Source organism: Drosophila montana, unplaced genomic scaffold (genome assembly GCF_035044405.1).
Source record: "Drosophila montana isolate Dmon_TW-CO22-7 unplaced genomic scaffold, ASM3504440v1 contig_1_1, whole genome shotgun sequence".
NCBI classification, from domain to species: Eukaryota; Metazoa; Arthropoda; class Insecta; order Diptera; family Drosophilidae; genus Drosophila; species Drosophila montana.
Genome location: NW_026996920.1, coordinates 122714 through 140982, shown reverse-complemented (window position 1 = coordinate 140982; position 18269 = coordinate 122714). Strand labels below are relative to the sequence as shown.

The 18269-nt window shown below is 43.9% G+C and overlaps 5 protein-coding genes across 5 annotated transcripts; 3 read left to right on the top strand and 2 right to left on the bottom strand.

The window, feature by feature from the left end:
- Positions 1-212: 212 nt before the first annotated feature.
- On the bottom strand, positions 213-3903 carry Tnpo-SR (transportin 3). The gene is made up of 5 exons (XM_064679305.1): positions 3648-3903; positions 2486-3562; positions 2212-2378; positions 645-2006; positions 213-573 (listed from the first exon to the last, which is right to left on the bottom strand). Exons 1-5 carry the CDS (start codon positions 3759-3761, stop codon positions 513-515), a joined length of 2781 nt encoding a protein of 926 aa, XP_064535375.1. The 5' UTR covers positions 3762-3903; the 3' UTR covers positions 213-512.
- Positions 3904-4245: 342 nt separating this feature from the next.
- On the top strand, positions 4246-4685 carry Snapin (SNAP associated protein). Its single transcript, XM_064679251.1, has one exon. The coding sequence runs from the start codon at positions 4275-4277 to the stop codon at positions 4683-4685; it is 411 nt and encodes a 136-aa protein (XP_064535321.1). The 5' UTR covers positions 4246-4274.
- A 5-nt stretch (positions 4686-4690) lies between these two features.
- On the top strand, positions 4691-5403 carry HemK2 (HemK methyltransferase 2). Its single transcript, XM_064679249.1, has one exon. It carries the CDS (start codon positions 4691-4693, stop codon positions 5363-5365), a length of 675 nt encoding a protein of 224 aa, XP_064535319.1. The 3' UTR covers positions 5366-5403.
- Positions 5404-7419: 2016 nt separating this feature from the next.
- Bacc (Bacchus) lies at positions 7420-11777 on the bottom strand. Its single transcript, XM_064679468.1, has 3 exons — positions 11224-11777; positions 7854-8016; positions 7420-7788 (listed from the first exon to the last, which is right to left on the bottom strand). Exons 1-3 carry the CDS (start codon positions 11488-11490, stop codon positions 7739-7741), a joined length of 480 nt encoding a protein of 159 aa, XP_064535538.1. The 5' UTR covers positions 11491-11777; the 3' UTR covers positions 7420-7738.
- A 4811-nt stretch (positions 11778-16588) lies between these two features.
- On the top strand, positions 16589-18235 carry Pgk (phosphoglycerate kinase). Its single transcript, XM_064679435.1, has 3 exons — positions 16589-16765; positions 16857-17801; positions 17863-18235. The coding sequence occupies exons 1-3, from the start codon at positions 16704-16706 to the stop codon at positions 18101-18103; spliced, it is 1248 nt and encodes a 415-aa protein (XP_064535505.1). The 5' UTR covers positions 16589-16703; the 3' UTR covers positions 18104-18235.
- The last annotated feature ends 34 nt before the right edge of the window (positions 18236-18269 follow it).

Genomic DNA, 18269 nt, shown 5'->3' with positions numbered 1-18269 from the left:
CCTGTGAAAATAAGTTTATACAAGCAGATTTAACTGGACCGACTCATCTCTTCGCCCCGTTTAATAATGTAGTTTATTTCGTCGCAAATAGTTTAAATGTTTCTCATACGCATAAGAAAAATTCAAAATATGTTTTTAATAAGGCTGGAATTCCCGTTGCCTGCATTTTTACAATTTACGAACAAAGAGGCTGAGTTGACATTAGTGAGCGCTGCGGTCATTAAACATTTTTAGCATATATTTTAGGTCAATTTTTTAAAATTAAAATCTAAGGTGCACTTAAATAAATCAACTTATTGTACGTTCCGTGTGGATCTTTTGAACCCGCACGCAGCATAATAACGCTAACCAACTAAAGTTAAATGTATAAATACGATCGCATGCATCTAACAAGTTGGCAAGTCTTGTATCCAGCGTTTGCTCAACATTGCGTATACATAATTTCAAATGTACAGTTCATCATAAATAATTTTTAGGATCCGGTGTATTTTGGTGGTGATGCGGCGGTGGTTTTAGCGGAAGAGCCGCGTAAATGTTTTCAGGGCCTGTGCAACGGCTTTTGTGGTGTCCGCTCTGAAATATGAGAGTATTAGAAAACAAGATTAAAGCACATTATCTATGAATTTGGATTTGGAAAGACTTACCTCAGCACCGTGTTGCTAAACTCATCCAACTGCTGTTGTGTGGCAGTTACATAGCCGCCGCTGTTCTTCTTGGGCAACGCTTCCAGCGCATGGGCGAGGAAGGGCTGCATTTGTGCATTCGTGACGGCATTCTTGAGCTCGGTGAGCACCTCGGCGACATCGGCGAGCATGTAGGAGTGCAGCTGAAATACTGAGGCCTGTATTAGATTCATGACTAGCGCGCCGCCATGCTGCGTGGCGAGTTCAATAACCAGCGGTCGGCACTCGCTATGCCGTTGGTTGCTGCTGCGTCCCCAAGTTAGAAGATTGACGAAGAACTTCATGACCGAGGAGTTGGCCTCGCGATGGTCTAGCGAGCAGGCAATGAGCGCGCACTGAAAGATGGGCGTGATGAGGCTGCTCTGCAACAGCTGCAGCGGACAGCAGTCCAGGTAGCGTGAGGCCAGGCGGAAAAAATCATCAACAGTGTCGGGATTGTTGCGCAAGCCGTTCTCCAGCTGCAGCAGGCCAAAGGTCGGTTCGATAAAGGCCTGCAGCATTTCCAGCAGTCCGGTAATGCATTCGTTCGACTTGGCAAACTCATCGACCAGTATCGAGCCCACGTACAGAAAGCAGCTGTGATGCTGCAGCGCATAGAGCACAACGATTTGCTTGATCAGCGGCTCCACCAGCAGCAGCGCCTGCTTGCGCACCATGCGCACAGCATAGCGTATAAGTCGGCAGGTTCGCTCCATTATGCGCAGATCGCTTTGGTACTTTTCCAGCACACGCGAGATGAGTGGCCAGGCATCATTTAATATTGCAACTGTTGGATGTTCCACGTTGTCGGGCACATCGGGATTCGTGTGGCGTATAATAGCACAGGCGCGATCTATCCAGTAAACGGGATCACTGCGCTCACCCTTCTCCAATGGACAGTGGCTACTTTCCAGTAGCTGTGCCAGCGGCTGCAACTGAAAGCCCACAATCTCGCGGAGCGCCGGCTGCAGCTGCTCACGCGGCAGCTTCGTCAATATGAGGGATATGCCCTTCAGCAGCCCAATGGCCACATCGTTGTTGATCTGAAAGCTATCCAAACTGCGCGCGATTTCCACCAGGCCGCTTATGTGACAAATCATCTTCTGTCTGCACGCCGCGCAAATGGAGGTGAGCGCAATAGCAGCCGCTGGTGCCAAGCCGTTCTTCTGCTGCAGCGCATACAGCAAAAAGTTGAGCACCGCCTCCAGCAGATCCGAGTGGTTCTCAATCCAGTCGCACAGCTCACCTATCAGCATTATCGATGTGTACCGCACTGCAATATGTGTCTGATCCGTCATGTTGAGTATCGCCTCCACCACCTTGGGTATCACATCATTCTCCTCGCTGCAAAAGTATTTGAAGGGATTAGTTTTTGAATATGAAAAAGATAAAGAAAAACAAAGAAACACGCGTTTAGAATAGGTTTTTGGGAACTTCCACTAGCAAGTGTGTGGAAAAGTCGCGGGTTGTATGTGACTAATGTATTAAGAAATTTTAAACATGTACGCAGGAAAAAGCCAGCTTTTAATATTAACTCTGATGTACGTACGGCAATATATTCTTGGCAACATTTTGCATAACAAAGAGCGCTGCTTCGGTGGATTCCCACGTTGTGTTTGGCTCTTGCAGTATAATAAACATTTGCTTAAAGCACGCTCCGGAGCCAACAATAAAGGCCACATCCTTTAACAAATCCGAGACCTTTCGTCGAAAATCCTATAAATAGAAAAACATTAGTAAACTGCGAGTACAAAGTTAAAGGCAAATCGAATCCGTTACTGATTCCAAGATTGCCCAGCATCATATCTCTACTTTTTTCTTACATAGAAATTGTTATTCTCCTCGATGAGTCCATCATGGTCGCTTTCCATCTGCGCATGCCGATATAGAGCGCTAATGAGACGCTCAACGTGAGGCCGGAAGCGGGCTGTCAGCTTTTCGTCGTATCGCTGGAACAGATCCTCGCTGAGCTTGTACCACAAATGAAACGTGATCTCGGCCACCTCGTAGTCGAAATGACCCACACAGAGCAGCACCAAGTCTAATCCCTTCAACGCGTGCTGCGACTCGAACATATCCAGGGAGAAAGCATCGCACAGAGTCGTAAAGATGCGGCAATAATTAATCGTTTTGTCGGTGTCCTCGTGTGCCACGCTCAAGTGATACGCAGTCTCCAGCTGGCAGACGGCCTCAAAGATGCGGGCCACCTGTGGATCGGCATCCACGCTGCCGCTACGTGTGCCCATGCAGCTGAGCAGCGCACAGACGCATTCGGTCGCATTGTCATGCAATTTGCCAGATGTCTCCACCGGCTGACTGAGCAGCCGGAAGGCGAGCTGGGAGAGTGCATTGTCGCAGATGTGGGAGAGCGGGAACGCGTGTATGACCAGCCAAGCGCTGTATGTGCGCAGGGTCGCATTCCAAATGCGCTGCTGGTCCAGATCCTCGCGCTGCGCACACACGCACAAAAATTCCAGTACACACTCGGCGCTGGCGTCCAGCTGCTTGTGCACCTGCTCCCGCCGATTCGCGCCCAGTCGCAAATAACGCGAGTCAATCTCCTCGGGCAACACCTTGAGCACCTCCAGCAATGGCCAAATGGCCGATGGATGCGGCGAGAGCGCCTTTAACAAATCACTAATCGGCTCCTGCCACGTGGCCATCAGGAGCGCGAGATCGGCCACCGCCAGGCTTAGCTGCGTCACAATCACACTGTCCGTCTGCTCGTCGATTTGACCAATGTGGGTTATCAGCGAGTCCCGCAGAGATTCGTGTGTGTGCGGTGGAAGCTCGCTGAACGAGTTTTGTATTTTGTTACGCATCGTCTGGGCGGCGAAGTAATTGGCGTGTAAGTCTCGTTTCTGGTGGAGCAGCTCGTCGGCTATGGTCCACGAGTATATCTGAGGCAACAAGTGCAAACATTTAGCATAATATGCCTCATTTTGACTGAAAACTCCTGCCAAACCCAAGTAGGCCACAACTTACCGACTTTTGAAACTCCTGCAGCCATTTGTTGGCCTTCTCCTGCTCCTTGGGATTGGTGCCTTGGAATAGTGCACTGATCGCTTGATATACAATATCCACCGAATATGTGTCCATTGCGCCGGCTTGCAGGTAGATGTAATCAAAGCATTTAATTAATATTACAGAAGATAATGTTGCTGTTGAAAGAATTTGTGGTGGCTCGTCGATAAATGTCAGCAATCGGCTGATAACTTTTTTCGCCAGAGCTGTATTTTTGTATACTGGAATGACACTTTCATTTTTTGCTTGATGTCAAATATATCATATATGTTTATATGACAAGCAAGGCAAGCGTATATGCCTCATTATTAGGTATTGTTAATTTTCAAGGTTCAACACTGCGTTCCCATTTCATGTAGCAATTTAAAATGAGAAAAAAGTTTTGTTAATTTAGCAATGAATGCAATCTGAATTTCATGTTCACCTAAACAAATTTACTTACCAATCAATGAGTCTTTTTGCAGCATCTGCCTATCAGAGTTACTAATCGCTATGATGCATGACTTGCTCATCTCTACGATAGTTTTGTTATCGAATTGTAATTCGTATATCGCATATCGCCATAGCAGGTTGTCAGCAAAATTTGCAATGGATAAGGATTCGGATTCCACGGTCACTTCTATAGACGAAAACACTGAAAACTTCTGCAGCAATCCCACACGCGATATTCTGGCCGAAGGCATCACGAACCTATTCAAGCCCACCATCGAGAAGCTTGACGAGCGCGTAGCATCAACGATACAACTGCAGTCGGAGCTGCGTGGACAGTTGGATGCACTGGCCGCTCAGTTGCGAGACATCGAGAAGGCGCAGAATCAAATACCCGAGTTTTCGGAGAAGGTTAAAGAGCTGCTGAACGTCAAGCACAAGGTGACCATCATCAACAACGTGCTGAGCAGCAGCCAGGAGCGCTTGATTGGCCTGCACAAGCTAATCGAAAAGGAGCAGCGCCGGCGGCAGGCGCTGCTGGACTCGGCGCTAAGCACCAACATATCATAGACACAATGGAGACACCGCACACCGAGCATCTCCTCTCGGCCGATTACGAGCACGTCTACGAGCCGGCGGAGGATTCTTTTTTGTTGCTTGACGCTCTGGAGTCGGATCTTAAGTTCCTGGACAAGCTGCAGCCACGTCTATGCGTTGAGATTGGCTCTGGCAGCGGCATAATCATCACAGCGCTGGCCAAACGCTTCGCCCACACCTCAGTCTGCCTGGCCACGGACATCAATCCACGCGCCTGCGATGCCACGAAACGCACGGCGGACCGCAACGGCGCCCGCTTGGACAGCGTACGCTGTAATTTGGCGGCTGCACTGCGTCGGCGCTGCGTGGACTTGCTGCTCTTTAATCCGCCATATGTGGTAACCAGCGATGAGGAGCTGCACTGCCAAACACTGACGTCCGACCAGGCGGGGGATCCCGCAACGCAGCGCAATCTTGTCTATTCGTGGGCAGGGGGCAGAAATGGGCGGCGAGTGACCGACATTTTACTGGAGCAATTAGATGACATACTCTCGCCCAGCGGCGTTCTCTATTTGCTGCTGCTGCGCGAGAACAAACCAGACGAAATAATGAAGCAATTAGCTAGTCTAAAGTTTAAGGCTGTCAAATACATGGAACGACGCATTCCCGGCGAATATCTGTATATACTTAAAGTGACCCGAAACCCAGATTGAGTTGCTTGTCTATTAAAGTGCAATCCCTATGATACATATATATGTTGTAATTTGCCCTAGTTTCGGATAAATGGAAGGCTGTTATTAAAATAGTTGTCGCTGGTTTGTGTCCTCGCTAAACGGCTTACCGATAGACATTTTAATCGATACGGCGATAGGCATTTGAATCGATACAACTTAAGCGCGAAGAGATCGGTTAAATTTGAACATATTGCAGGACAAGGACCTATTTCTGTTTATATGGTATGTATATAGAATTTAATTTCATTTTGGTTATGGATTTAATTAGAAACAAGCACTTTTTAATTGAAAATACAAAATAGCGTGTAAATTTCCAGCTGCACGCCAAAGCGTTGCAAATCACTTTTTGGGCAGTGGGAAAAAAACACAAACGGGATATAACTACCCTACCGCATATATGCAACCCCAAAGTCGGGCAAACTAAAACAACCGATAGGATTACAGCACCAATCAATGAATTATGTACCTCTACACTGTACATACACATATGTGCGATACATATTCGAATAACTACCCCTACTCGGTTATCTGCATAATACACCCTCCGACGAAACTTCATTCTCTTTGGCTGGTTGAAAGGGGGAGGGGCGGGTAGGAGTAGAGGTTGTGTGCTGCCCCGCCCAATTGAAACAATCGTTTTATTGGCATCTAATAACTGCCAATTGTGTTGTTGTTCTTGTTGCTTCGTCACATTTGATTTTGTAATTACAATAATTTATTTTCTCTTTTCGCATTCGTTACTTTTTTAAATGTTTTCTTTTTTCATTTGTGGGTCTTATTTTCATTCTTTCACTACAACTGGTTACGATTGAATTTTACTTTTTGTTCATCATTTGATTGCTTTTCTTTTTATTTACAAAAATCTTTGTGTATTAATTCAACATTGCTTCGGTATCAAATTGTTTACGGCATATACATATATGTACTATATAAGTTATTGACCTGGCATGCATCAACTGAAAGCCTTTAAATGCTTATTAATATTGTATTTGCTGCTCTTGTATATATATATATATATATATGTGTGTGTGGGTCGGTTAATTGGTTAAAATTAGGGCCAAGTTGGGGTGGTTAAACGTTTTGCAAAATTTGAAAAAATTAATTGGATTTGATTGATGGGTCTGTCTCTCTGTGCATGCTCATTTTCAGCATTTTCTTTTGTTTTTCATTTCAAATATCAGTCATTATAATTAAGAAATTGTTTCGAGTATTGTTAGTTGTTTGTATGTAGCTTGGCGCCATATGCTATATGATATATGCCGCTTGCATAGCCCGACTACTTAATAAGTATGTTTTGTATAAATAACATTAAAAGTTGACTTGTTCTTGTTGTTGCCTCAATGCATTCATATATATTCATCATTTCTTTCGTTTCGTTTTTGTTTTTACAATTTACAAATGAATTAACTTTATCAGTTATTGATTTGCCTTTGCACATTATACAACAGAATGTTTTCGATATTGCTCTACAAACTAAAAATTTGCCTGCTTGTCGTGTGTTTTATTTGTTTGTTTTTAATACTGACATAATGTATACTTAAGAGTAGTCATAGTAGTTAATAGGTAAATGCTGAAATAAAAGAAGCCGGCCCGCTGAGCCCACTAAATAATCGTTCGCTCAGTGTAGTCGACGTCAAAGTGGATGTTGAAATCAAACTTCCCGTTGCGCCCCCGCGAAGCCGACAAACCCGGTTCCGGCTTCGGCTCCGGCTCGGTGTGTGGCCACAGTGGGCGCGAAAATTTTTGAAACCATATGTAAAACTTGAGTGTTGTTTTGTATATTTTTTTTTTAATTGCATTTGCTTTTTCGATCATTCATAAAATGTAACGTCTAATTTTAATAATGAATTTTATTACTTGTGTTTGTATGTGTGTGTGTGTGTTTTTTTTTCTTTCTTTTTTTAATTATTATTATTAATTAAATCATGGGGCTCCGCTTAAGGTTCTTCATCTGCTTCTGCTTGTTCTTCATGCTATGTATCTGTCATTTAAACTTAAGACTTATCGACTTAAAGGAAAGAAAGAGCATGGTCTGTTTGTGTATATAGTTTTGGGGGGATGTTTACTTTTTTCGGTTTTTGTGTTCTCGCCCTATGCGAAAATTGCTTTGTTTTTTTTTTGTATTTTTTTATAAAAAAAGTACACATAAAATACAATTAAAATAAAATAAGAAATAGAAAATTATTTCTTAAACATAAGAATTATATACTTTTGCGATTTTTTTGTGTGGTTTTCTCTGGTTTTGTTTTTTGCTTGTAACTTTTTATTTATTATTAATTTAAATTTTTGTTTGTTTTGTTTGTAATTTTTTTTTAGCTTTTGTTTTTTTTTTATGTTTTGACTACATTATTATTACGCTTGATCGTCCGAGCCGGAACCGTCATCATTGTCATCGTCATCATCTGTTTAAGAAAGATTTGTCTTAGTTTCGGGTTGCCTTTTTGGGAATTCTGGGCATTGAACTTACCGTCACATTCAATATCATCCTCCTCACCATCGTAGGGTACATCGTATTCGTCGCTTTCAATTTCACTGTCACCCTCGATGAGATCATCTAATACCTCCTCCTCATCGGAATCACCATCAGCGGGTTTATCTTTCTTGGCTTTCTTTGATTCGGCGGATTTAGCCTGCAAACACAAATAAAAGAAAGACGCCAAATGAGGAAAGGATATTGATAATGAAGGCTTCTGTTCCTGTTAGTGGAACCTTTTGAGCGCCCAAGTGAAACCCCACACTTCTCCTTGATCAAGGGCAAAGCGAATTGTTCATGGAAAGAAAACATAAGCCCAACATACGCATTTTTCTCCACATAGCTACAGCATGTTTATGGGTGTGTATGTTTGTGTACGTCTATATGAACATAAAATGTATATTTAAAGCCCACAAAACAACAAAAATCGCCCTTTACTGGGGAGCAGCAGCAAAGAAAAATCGTTATTTTCGCCGTAAAAAAGGCATTTGAAAAATGCGCGCGTCAATGGAATTCGCTGCAGCAACACGCACCAATGAAGGGAGAGAGCGAGAGAGCAAAAGCGAAGATTGCCGCATTACAAGTGCACCTCTCACTTACATACTAAAAACAATACATAAGGCGGCATATTTACTACATAATGGAAAAACAACAATCGAGAGGGCATATGTATCCGCATCCGTGAGACACAAAACCAGCTAAGCCAAGCGTGCGTTCGACCCACTGTGACCGAAAGCCGAGCGAATGAACCAAACCCGAAGCAAACCGATCCGAACAATAGGCAGCGACGCTAGCGTCGCAGCTGCTGCTACATGATGGCGTAAGTATGTGTGTGCGTTTGAGGAGCTATAAAAGAGAGCGAGAGCACAGCGCTGTCGCTGTCAAAGCAGAACTGTACCTGAGAACGCGCGCGTCGTGACAATGGCTGCATGAATGAAGACTCACACACACACACATACGACAGCTGCCGCAGAAAAAGGCGCAAACGGTTGACCGCCGACGACGCTAGCGGCGCTGCCCTGGCGTGCGTTCATGTGCTGCTGCTGCGTGGGTTCAAAACTCAGTTAACCAACCAACAACAAGGCAAGTATATAAGGCGGTCACGTTCTCATGTAAAAGAAAGCTTGTAATACATATGCATGTATGTCTGCGCACGTGTGTATATGTACGAAGGCATAATTTAACAGCGATTGTTCCAAAGCAGAACACAAGATAACTGTGAAAATGTGTGCAAAATATACGGCGCGCTCTCTCAAGCAAAACAAAAGCCACCAAGAAACTGAAGAAAAATACTTATGCTACCAGACCAGCCATTAAAACAAACATCCCATAAAACAGAGCCATTAATGATAGACGCTGTTTTATTGCACTAATGCGAGCGACGAGTATTTAAAAGAAAGCTCTAGAAACCAGCTGCTAATCACTTGGGAGATATTTGAGAGACTAAATTTAAGAGAATTCGTCAACGATTGCGACCTTAAATATTTTTTTTTTACTAAATATTCTGTTCGGGAAAAGTCCGATAAATAACTTAAATATCCTAATTGAAAATATTCCACACCATTAATATATTTATCTAGGCCCTGTGTCTCTCGCTGCACAACAGTAGGCAACACTATCTAGAATTTCTAATTAAACCGTTACTTCTCCTGCATATTATGAATAGGGAAGTTGCGCCACCCTGTAAATGGATTGTTTTTATGTGCGCCCGCCATGCACACACACAAGTACATAAATGTACCAAAATAAATACACGTAAGGCGAAAAAAAGTGAAAGATAAATGTAAATGGGTATATACACAAACAACACATGTCTGTATACAGAATGTGTACATAAGTATTTACACGAAGAGCGTACTGAGAGGGACCGACGCATAGTAGCAATTCGAGAGAAGGAGAGTAAATGACAGCGTTCTCGCTGAGAGCACGCTCGCTAGTTAAACTGTACATTTTTATTTTGAGTTTGTGACAAATAATTTAATTTGCTAATTTAGAAAATTTAGTCTAATGAGATACCTCGTGCTTTCCCTTTATAAGTATTTTATGTTTATCAAAAATGTGCCTTTTTCGATTATGGCATAAAACAACAAACGAATGGAATGTTGTGGGAGCATAAAAAACTGGTTCTCCCTCCCTCTCTCGTTTATACCAGCTCTCTTCCTCTCTCACTCTATTAATATGGCGGACTGCTGCCGGCCGGCATTGTTTTTAGCTGAGAGCGCAACTTTTTGGCTGGCGCGCAATTTGTTATTGTTATTTGTTACTGCCAAATTTGGAAAATGCAATTTACAAAGGCCAAAGGTGAGTCTTAAGAGAACCGTCAGCAAAGATGTTACAATATCGCATTTGCCCAATTAAAAGTGCTTGATTTCTATTGTCTTCGTGTTTTAAATACACACACACATTTGTACACATAATGCATTGACTGTGTGGGTGTGTGTGTGTGTCTTTGAGTTGCAAGGCCGCATTGCTGCCAAAGCTTTTAAAGTTTATCTCTTTGGGCTTTTTGCGTCTTGCTGCTTTCCTTGTGCAATGCTAATGACCTACGTATGCCGTATTCCAGTATTTATTTGCTTTGTTTTTTTCTTTTCGTTTTTACTAAAATCGCGCTCTCGTTCTCTCTATCTCCTATTATCTCTCTGGCCAACAACTGTACCGCTCCGCTCCGCCAACACAGTTCGACTATTAGACATCCTAACCTCGATTTGAACCGAACAACAAATAATCTTTGATTACCGACTCACAATCATCTTAATTTAATCGTAAATAATAACATGCACACACATACTAAATGCTTTGCATGTAGAATAATAACTATTTATGTATTTGTATACAGATGAGTGTGCGCTCTCTCATGTGTCAGTCTCTCTCTCTTTCTCTTGCGTTTCAGTTAGCGGCTGCTATCGGCAGCTGAACGTTTGAAAGGCGGCTGAAACTGAAAAACGTGTGTATATCTATTTCTAGAACAAAGTTTTTTTCTAGCAGTTTTATTTTTGCCGCCGGATTTTGTAATTTGCTTCGGAGGGTAACAAAATAATTTATGAATCATTTGCGCAAAAAGGCAAAAGTAGCGCGTAAACAAAACTTCAACAACGCGATAATCGATTAGGGCAGCGCGTTCGATAACTCGATCGATAAGTGCATGACGAGTCGTAGAGAGCGGCAGAAGAGAAAGATGACAAGTGCGTTCGTTTGTTTTGTTATTAAACAAGCGCACACATACACTCACGCACGCACACACATTCACAGGGAGGCTTGCGACTGATTAGGGTAAATTGTGTGAAACTGTACGAGTTGAATACGAGTTGAGTATAAGATCCTTTTAGGAGCGAATTTGTTGGTTTTGGGTTTGTTGGATACTTACTTCAGCTTGCCTCTTAGTGCCTTTGGCGGATCCCTTGGTAGGCGCGGCAGCAGCAGCATCCGCCGCATCGGCAGCGTCCTCGCCATCCTTGGCCGTGCCGTTATCGGCAGCGGCCGCATCGCCAGCAGCATCGGCGGCCGCTGATTTGTCCTCGGCAACTGCTTTGGCTTTGGCTTTGAGATCCTCCTTCACATCGCTGTCGCTGACGGCAGCTACCTTCTCGACGGCAACATCACCGTTATTTTGTTGTTCTGTGGCTGCAGACATTTTGTTGTTTTGCTTTTGAACTTGTTTGAAAAACTTGTATATATTTTTGTACAGTTATATAACGAGCATGCGTCGTTATATGTAGGCTTAAATTGTAATGATTAATGCGCGCGTGAATTTCAGTATCCGTTCAAGTGTTGTGTGTATACTATTCCAACGCTTTTTGATTGCTGTGTGTTCAAGATATTTTTTGGTTGTTGACAAAAATTAGCGCAAAATAGATAGATTGTTCCGAAGAGGGAAAAAACGAGAACCGCACCGCACGAAGAACACAAACACACTGTCTGAAATGCTGCTACGTCGTGTGTATTTAACAGATACAACACAAGCACACATACACATGCACACAAGCACACGCTTCCGACTGCGGCAGCTTGCTCTCGTTTTTTCTCTCTGTCTCTCTTTCGTTCGTACTGGCCGCTGTTCGCTCGCTTATCACTCGCTCACGCTCAAGCCGCGCGCTGCTGTCACTGTCCCCTTCTCTTTCTCTCTCTCTTCTACTTGCTCTCTCGTTCTGTCATGTATGCAATACACTGAACAAAAAAGCACGGCGGCATTTGTACAGCAGCAGTTGGCAAAGTAGAGAAGAGAAGGCAACAACAACATTAAGCAGGTAGCGGAGGCGAGAACAAAATAACAAACGCCGCCCCAGCGTCCGTCCGACCCACCAACTACGCCCGCTGACCGACTCTACAAATAATTTTGTAATAATTTTTTGATAGATAAATAAAATATTAATAATATAGCCTTAGTTTCAGCGCGGCAACAAATATACATATGTACAAATTTTTGTATGTGCGTACGCTATTCGGTATATTTGTATGCCTTGGCTGATTATTTTTCAGTATTTTGTATTTTCTTGCTTTCTGACTGACCACCGATATGTGTACCCGTTGACGGCTCGTACAAGACTAAACTTACCATCGCACACGCGGCCGTCTACAGATTGCAAGCAGTGTCTTCTTGTACAGCTTAAGCATCTGGCATTTTTTTTGATTGCTCGTAAACCTTTATTTGGATCTGGTCCAAACTATTGGGAATCGGTAATATAAATAGTCCTCTTTAATTTGGCAACATTAGGCGAGCGCTGCGATCAAGCTGAAATCCAAAAATGACACCTCGAGTGGGTTTCTTGACGAATCCCATACAAAATGCGGTTTCTGGTCGTGAGTGAGTACAGCACAGCCAACGGCGACGTCGACGTCGCCGGCACGTTTGGCGGTAAATTTGAAAATTGCCGGCCGCGGTGGCTGCTTGCCCGTTACAGCTCTTGTTGGCGGTGGTTGTTGTTAGCCGAGGAGTGCTTCTCGACGAGGCGGCAGAGGTTTGGAGCTGGGCACAGGCTGCTAGGGAGGGCCCAAGCGGTAGTTGTACAGGCAGCAGCAGCGGCAGCGGCTGGCCGGGCAACTTTGGCGTTCTGTCGCCGCGTCTGTGGCGTGTATGTGTTCTGCTGTTGGGTTGCATACTCAACGGCAGTGTTTCGCTTATTGTTTGTGCCACAACATATTTATAGAGTGGACCTAAAAACAAGCGAGTAATCAGGTCAATTGGGCGACTGAGAAGATGTCTAATGCCAATCACCAGCATTTTTCTCAACCAACAGAAAATTTCTAAGCATTAGCTGTTTGTTGATGGAATTCTAATGACTTTAACTAACCAAATTATAGATATTACACGGGGCAAACCAGGTTAAAAGATTCATACATTTGTATCTTTGTCATTACAGTGAGCAAGGTTCACCCCATTTTTCGCATTTCGCTTTTTGTCAGCATTATTGTATCTTTGCATTTCTTTCAGTTGATCCCACACATTTGTGGTTCGACAATTTGCTGTCTCTGTTCGTTACACGAACCATGCTGGTTCAGGAACTGACTAATGAGCTAACGTTCTTCTGCTCTATTGTCGCTCTCGCCGCAGCCAGTCTCTCTAGCCGTCAGTTTATATAGTCGTCTATCCCATTACTTATTTGAACTACTGCTGCTGCTAGCTGGCCACAGTCGTTTTTCTGCTATTTTTATGCAAAACAAATAAGTATAGTTTTGTAATCTGAATAATATGAGCGAAAGAGAGAAAGAGAGAGAGAGAGAGAGAGAGAGACCCACAACGACAGCTCGCTAATTAAAACCGATGTTCGCCTCGCCAACGTGGATGACTATGACAGTCGTCTATGGTCGCATCTACCAGTTTGTAGCACTCCACACATTGGCGCGGCTGGCATTGTTGCCAACAACACCTGTAATCGTGGGACAATCATTCAGTTATCATATTTAAACAGCGCAACGGCAACACAGCAGCTACTCGAAAGCAGCGGCAACAGCAACAGCAACAACAACAAGAACTGTGACTTTTGCTTTTGCCTTAACATTTCATTTCTTGATAAGCCGATTTGCGTCTTCGTTTTTGCGCTACGGGTTTTCCATCTTTCTTTCTTTCGACTCTCTTTTAGTGTTGTTTTGAGCGGCGTTGCGTTCGCTCCCCCGGTTAATGAGGGATAAATAATATTTGTTTCGATATGATTTATTCTTCTACATATGTACATACATACATATATTAGCCGAGGCGTCAGTGAGAAAACGAAATATGTTTCGGTCTATGCAGTTCCTTCGAGAACTATCCACACTATGCATATGTATGTATATGCGGACATACATACATATATATCTATATAGACAGCAGACAGATGTACCAGTTACACGGTTACACGTTTTTCAAGTATGACCAATATTATTTCAAGGTTAACCTTGTATACTGTATAATAAAACACCCATGTTTCAGTCCCTGGACTGTTGGTTCAGAGAATTGCGATAAGAAAGGTTTACAATCGTTAACATTCAGGCAACAGCGCCTGCTTTTTCGTAGGGAAAGTTCTAGAGGTAGTCAACCAACTTTTCAGGTAATCGCAGCGTTTTCACTGAACCTGAAGGGAACACATATCATCTTTCGAATATGCTCTAGAGATAGAGTTAGCAAGCGTTGAGATGTAGTATAATCTAATCTCGAAGCCCTAATCATATATTTATTTGATATGCATTGTATTATTGTCAAGTTTTCAAATTCACCGAGTTTTTGTTCAGTGTATTAACACGTTGCCTCTGCTTCCTGTAGCATGCACCAAAAAGGTGTTAATGGAAGTAATCGATTCTTTTACAAACGTTTGTGTGTATATGGACATGTACTTGTTGTATGTACTGCTAATAGATTTATAAGAAGATTGTATAGATTCTATTCAGATTTTTGATGAAGACTTGCTGTGAGTTCCATATAATGGGAATATGTCACGAATCGTTTTGAATAGATGTTTAATTTCTATTCAAAGCGAGCACTCGACGTGTAGATGTAAATAGCTTTTGATGTACATACAAAAAAACGATTTTAGCGTTGGAAAATGAAGGTGAGAAAAGCGTGAAAAACTTGAAAAACACGCGAGGCGTATGAATATACATACACACATACATACATATATAGAAATGCATGCATTTCATTATATAGCTTAGGCTGGTTCGTGTGTGGAATTTACCTAATATTATTGGAATTATCCCATCAAGATTAGATAGTTAACTCTGTTTACTTTCTGACCCCTTCCATTCGCATGGAAACAATTCGGATTTTATTTCATAAATATGTATTTACGTGAAAGAACTGAAATCATTCAGCAAAAAAAAAACAACATGAACTGGTTTGAGAGTACAACTTCACGGACAAGGGCAACGGGGTATTTGTGAGCGTTCGCTGATAAGCGGTTCCATGGACTTACAACCCGAATCGGTAGCTTGAAGAGTATTTGTCGTATTTGGTGTCGGTTCGTTCTAAAGTCGCGTTTCGTCTGGTATATGGTATGTGCGGTTGGTAATGTTTCCCCACACGAGTGCAGCGATTAGCTGAATACCCTACACTCAGCCAGAGAGACTCAGACGAGCATTGCACACGCAAATAAATAATTTAGTTGCTTCTTGTTGACGGTTTTGTTTTCGATATGGAATACATGTCCCAAGTACGTGCTATCATTATTTGTGGGCATTCTGAAGCGAACGCTTTAATTGGCCAGAAAATGTACTGAGAAGTAAGCGTCGCCCCGCACCACCCCGCCCACCAACCTTCGCCCACCACAGTCACTTGATGTATGAGCTGCCGTGGAAATTCTTTACTCTCGGCATCGGGATGGGTCAAACTGCAACGCTTTCGCATAGGCCTCTGCCTGCGGCCCGCCTGGCTTTTGTGTTGGCATCTGCGTCATGCATTTGGGTGCAATGGGAACGCTTGACTGGGTGGATTGACCGGGGCCGGGTGGCGGTTGCCGGGTGGTGGTTGTACGCCAAAGAGTACGACCCAAGAGTGCCAGCCGACTGGTGAGCACCACATGAATGAATCATTTGCAAAGAGCAAAATGTTGGCGTCATTTTATATCCAGTTGTATGTATGCATTTGAGCGCGCGCGTGTGTGTGTGTGTGTTAGTGTGTGCGTCGCTGTGTTGTGGTCGAGAGCACATAAGAAAAACAAATAAATTTACACCAACTGTGCTCAATTGCCTTAGAGCTGCGTTGTCATGTAGCATCCATTCATTTATTCAATACATAATTACACAGACTCATTGAATACACCCGTTGAATAGCTTCGCTGTCAGGAAATTGGCTTCAGATATGCGCTAACTTTTTTTTACTTAAACTAGTTTTCTGTATTTTATTTGATTGGATTAAGGTATCTTTTTTGTGCCTTAAACAGCTGTTTAATATAAATTACTTTAATTCTTCTTTAATATAAATTACTTTAATTCTTGTATTTGCTTAATTAACAAGTCCAATTGTTCATTTTTAATTTCGATTGTTTGAATTCCGCGCCAAGTACTCTGAAGCACACCCATGCGTTGATTTACAACACTTCGCATACACACGTTACTCAACACACTTGCCAGTGCTGCATGCTAGTCTAACTGGAAACGGTATAAATCCAATTGGGACAAATTAGAAACGAGCAAGCGGTCTCTTAGTTTTCAACTCCAGTTAGACTTATGTTATTGTTCATTTGAAAACTTTTCCAGTTTGTTTGCGCTGGGTTTTGGGGGTTGCGGCATTGTTTGGCGCGCATTGGCAACCCTAATCATGCTACCCATTAATGACCTTGCACTGACATTGCCGCACAGCTGTGGGTCAAGTCGCATTCGCACAACCGAAAAGTATCCAGAAGTTTGTTAGATCCAATTTGGCAAGCATCAAAAATGGCCTTCAATAAGCTGAGCATCGAGAACCTCGATCTGGAGGGCAAACGCGTGCTAATGCGGTAGGTTGTGCACCCAATCTGCGTAATGATCCGTTTCTGTGTGAATTGCATGTTGCATAAAAGAATTTTCTTGTTCACTCTTCGGCCGTAGCGTTGACTTCAATGTGCCCATCAAGGAAGGCAAGATCACCAGCAATCAGCGCATTGTTGCCGCTGTGGACAGCATCAAGTTGGCTCTGGCCAAGAAGGCCAAGTCTGTGGTGCTCATGTCGCATCTGGGTCGTCCCGATGGCAACAAGAACCTGAAGTACACGCTGGCCCCCGTTGCCGAGGAGCTGACCAAATTGCTCGGTCAGAAAGTAACATTCCTTAACGATTGTGTGGGCAGCGAAGTGGAGGCCGCTTGCAAGGATCCCGCGCCCGGCTCCGTTATTCTGCTGGAGAATGTGCGTTTCTACCTGGAGGAGGAGGGCAAGGGCGTGGACGCCAGCGGCGCCAAGGTGAAAGCCGATCCCGCCAAGGTTAAGGAGTTCCGCAGCAGCCTCGCCAAGCTGGGTGATGTCTATGTGAACGATGCGTTCGGCACGGCACATCGTGCCCACAGCTCCATGATGGGTGATGGCTATGAGAAGCGTGCGGCTGGTTTACTGCTCAACAAGGAGCTCAAGTACTTCTCGCAGGCCCTGGACAAGCCACCAAATCCCTTCCTGGCCATTCTGGGCGGCGCCAAGGTGGCTGACAAGATCCAGCTCATTGAGAATTTGCTCGACAAGGTCAATGAGATGATCATTGGTGGTGGCATGGCGTTCACCTTCCTCAAGGTCCTTAACAACATGAAGATTGGCGGCTCCTTGTTCGACGAGGAGGGCTCCAAGATCGTCCAGAAACTGGTGGACAAGGCCAAGAAGAATAATGTGCAGCTGCATTTGCCCGTCGATTTCGTCTGCGGCGATAAGTTTGCCGAAAATGCAACCGTCAGCGAGGCCACCGTTGAGAGCGGCATTCCCGATGGCCACATGGGCTTGGATGTGGGCCCCAAGTCCCGCGAGCTCTTCGCCGCGCCCATCGCGCGTGCCAAGCTGATTGTCTGGAACGGGTAATAATCACCCTTTATGAAAACTTTCCGATCGGTCATTGATTGTTTTATTTGCTCACAGACCACCCGGCGTGTTCGAGTTCCCCAACTTTGCCAATGGCACCAAGGCAATTATGGATGGAGTTGTGGCTGCCACCAAGAACGGCACCGTCTCCATCATTGGCGGCGGCGATACGGCCTCTTGCTGCGCCAAATGGAACACAGAGGCGCTCGTCTCGCACGTATCCACCGGCGGCGGCGCTTCGCTGGAACTGCTGGAGGGCAAGACACTGCCAGGCGTGGCTGCTTTATCCAATGCCTAAGTGGCCCAAGCCCCAGTTTTAAATACCCAAGATTATCTCTCACTGAAATATTAATATTAATGTTGTCATTGCTGCGCCAGACACCGTTTATACTGTAAGCTCCAAAGTTCAATAAAACGAATCTTAAGTTAACTAGCTACACAATAGCTGGAGTAGTTCCCTACAT

Bases quoted from the DNA above. Each gene is read 5' to 3' on its own strand.
- Tnpo-SR (XM_064679305.1), bottom strand. From the start codon at position 3,761: ATGGACACATATTCGGTGGATATTGTATATCAAGCGATCAGTGCACTA. The intron at 3,563-3,647 runs GTAAGTTGTGGC...TTGTTGCCTCAG, and splicing joins TGCAGGAGTTTCAAAAGTCG to ATATACTCGTGGACCATAGC. The intron at 574-644 runs GTAAGTCTTTCC...CTCATATTTCAG, and splicing joins TTTAGCAACACGGTGCTGAG to AGCGGACACCACAAAAGCCG.
- Snapin (XM_064679251.1), top strand. From the start codon at position 4,275: ATGGATAAGGATTCGGATTCCACGGTCACTTCTATAGACGAAAACACT.
- HemK2 (XM_064679249.1), top strand. From the start codon at position 4,691: ATGGAGACACCGCACACCGAGCATCTCCTCTCGGCCGATTACGAGCAC.
- Bacc (XM_064679468.1), bottom strand. From the start codon at position 11,490: ATGTCTGCAGCCACAGAACAACAAAATAACGGTGATGTTGCCGTCGAG. The intron at 8,017-11,223 runs GTAAGTATCCAA...TTGTGTTTGCAG, and splicing joins GCACTAAGAGGCAAGCTGAA to GCTAAATCCGCCGAATCAAA. The intron at 7,789-7,853 runs GTAAGTTCAATG...TTTCTTAAACAG, and splicing joins GGATGATATTGAATGTGACG to ATGATGACGATGACAATGAT.
- Pgk (XM_064679435.1), top strand. From the start codon at position 16,704: ATGGCCTTCAATAAGCTGAGCATCGAGAACCTCGATCTGGAGGGCAAA. The intron at 16,766-16,856 runs GTAGGTTGTGCA...CTTCGGCCGTAG, and splicing joins GGCAAACGCGTGCTAATGCG to CGTTGACTTCAATGTGCCCA. The intron at 17,802-17,862 runs GTAATAATCACC...ATTTGCTCACAG, and splicing joins AAGCTGATTGTCTGGAACGG to ACCACCCGGCGTGTTCGAGT.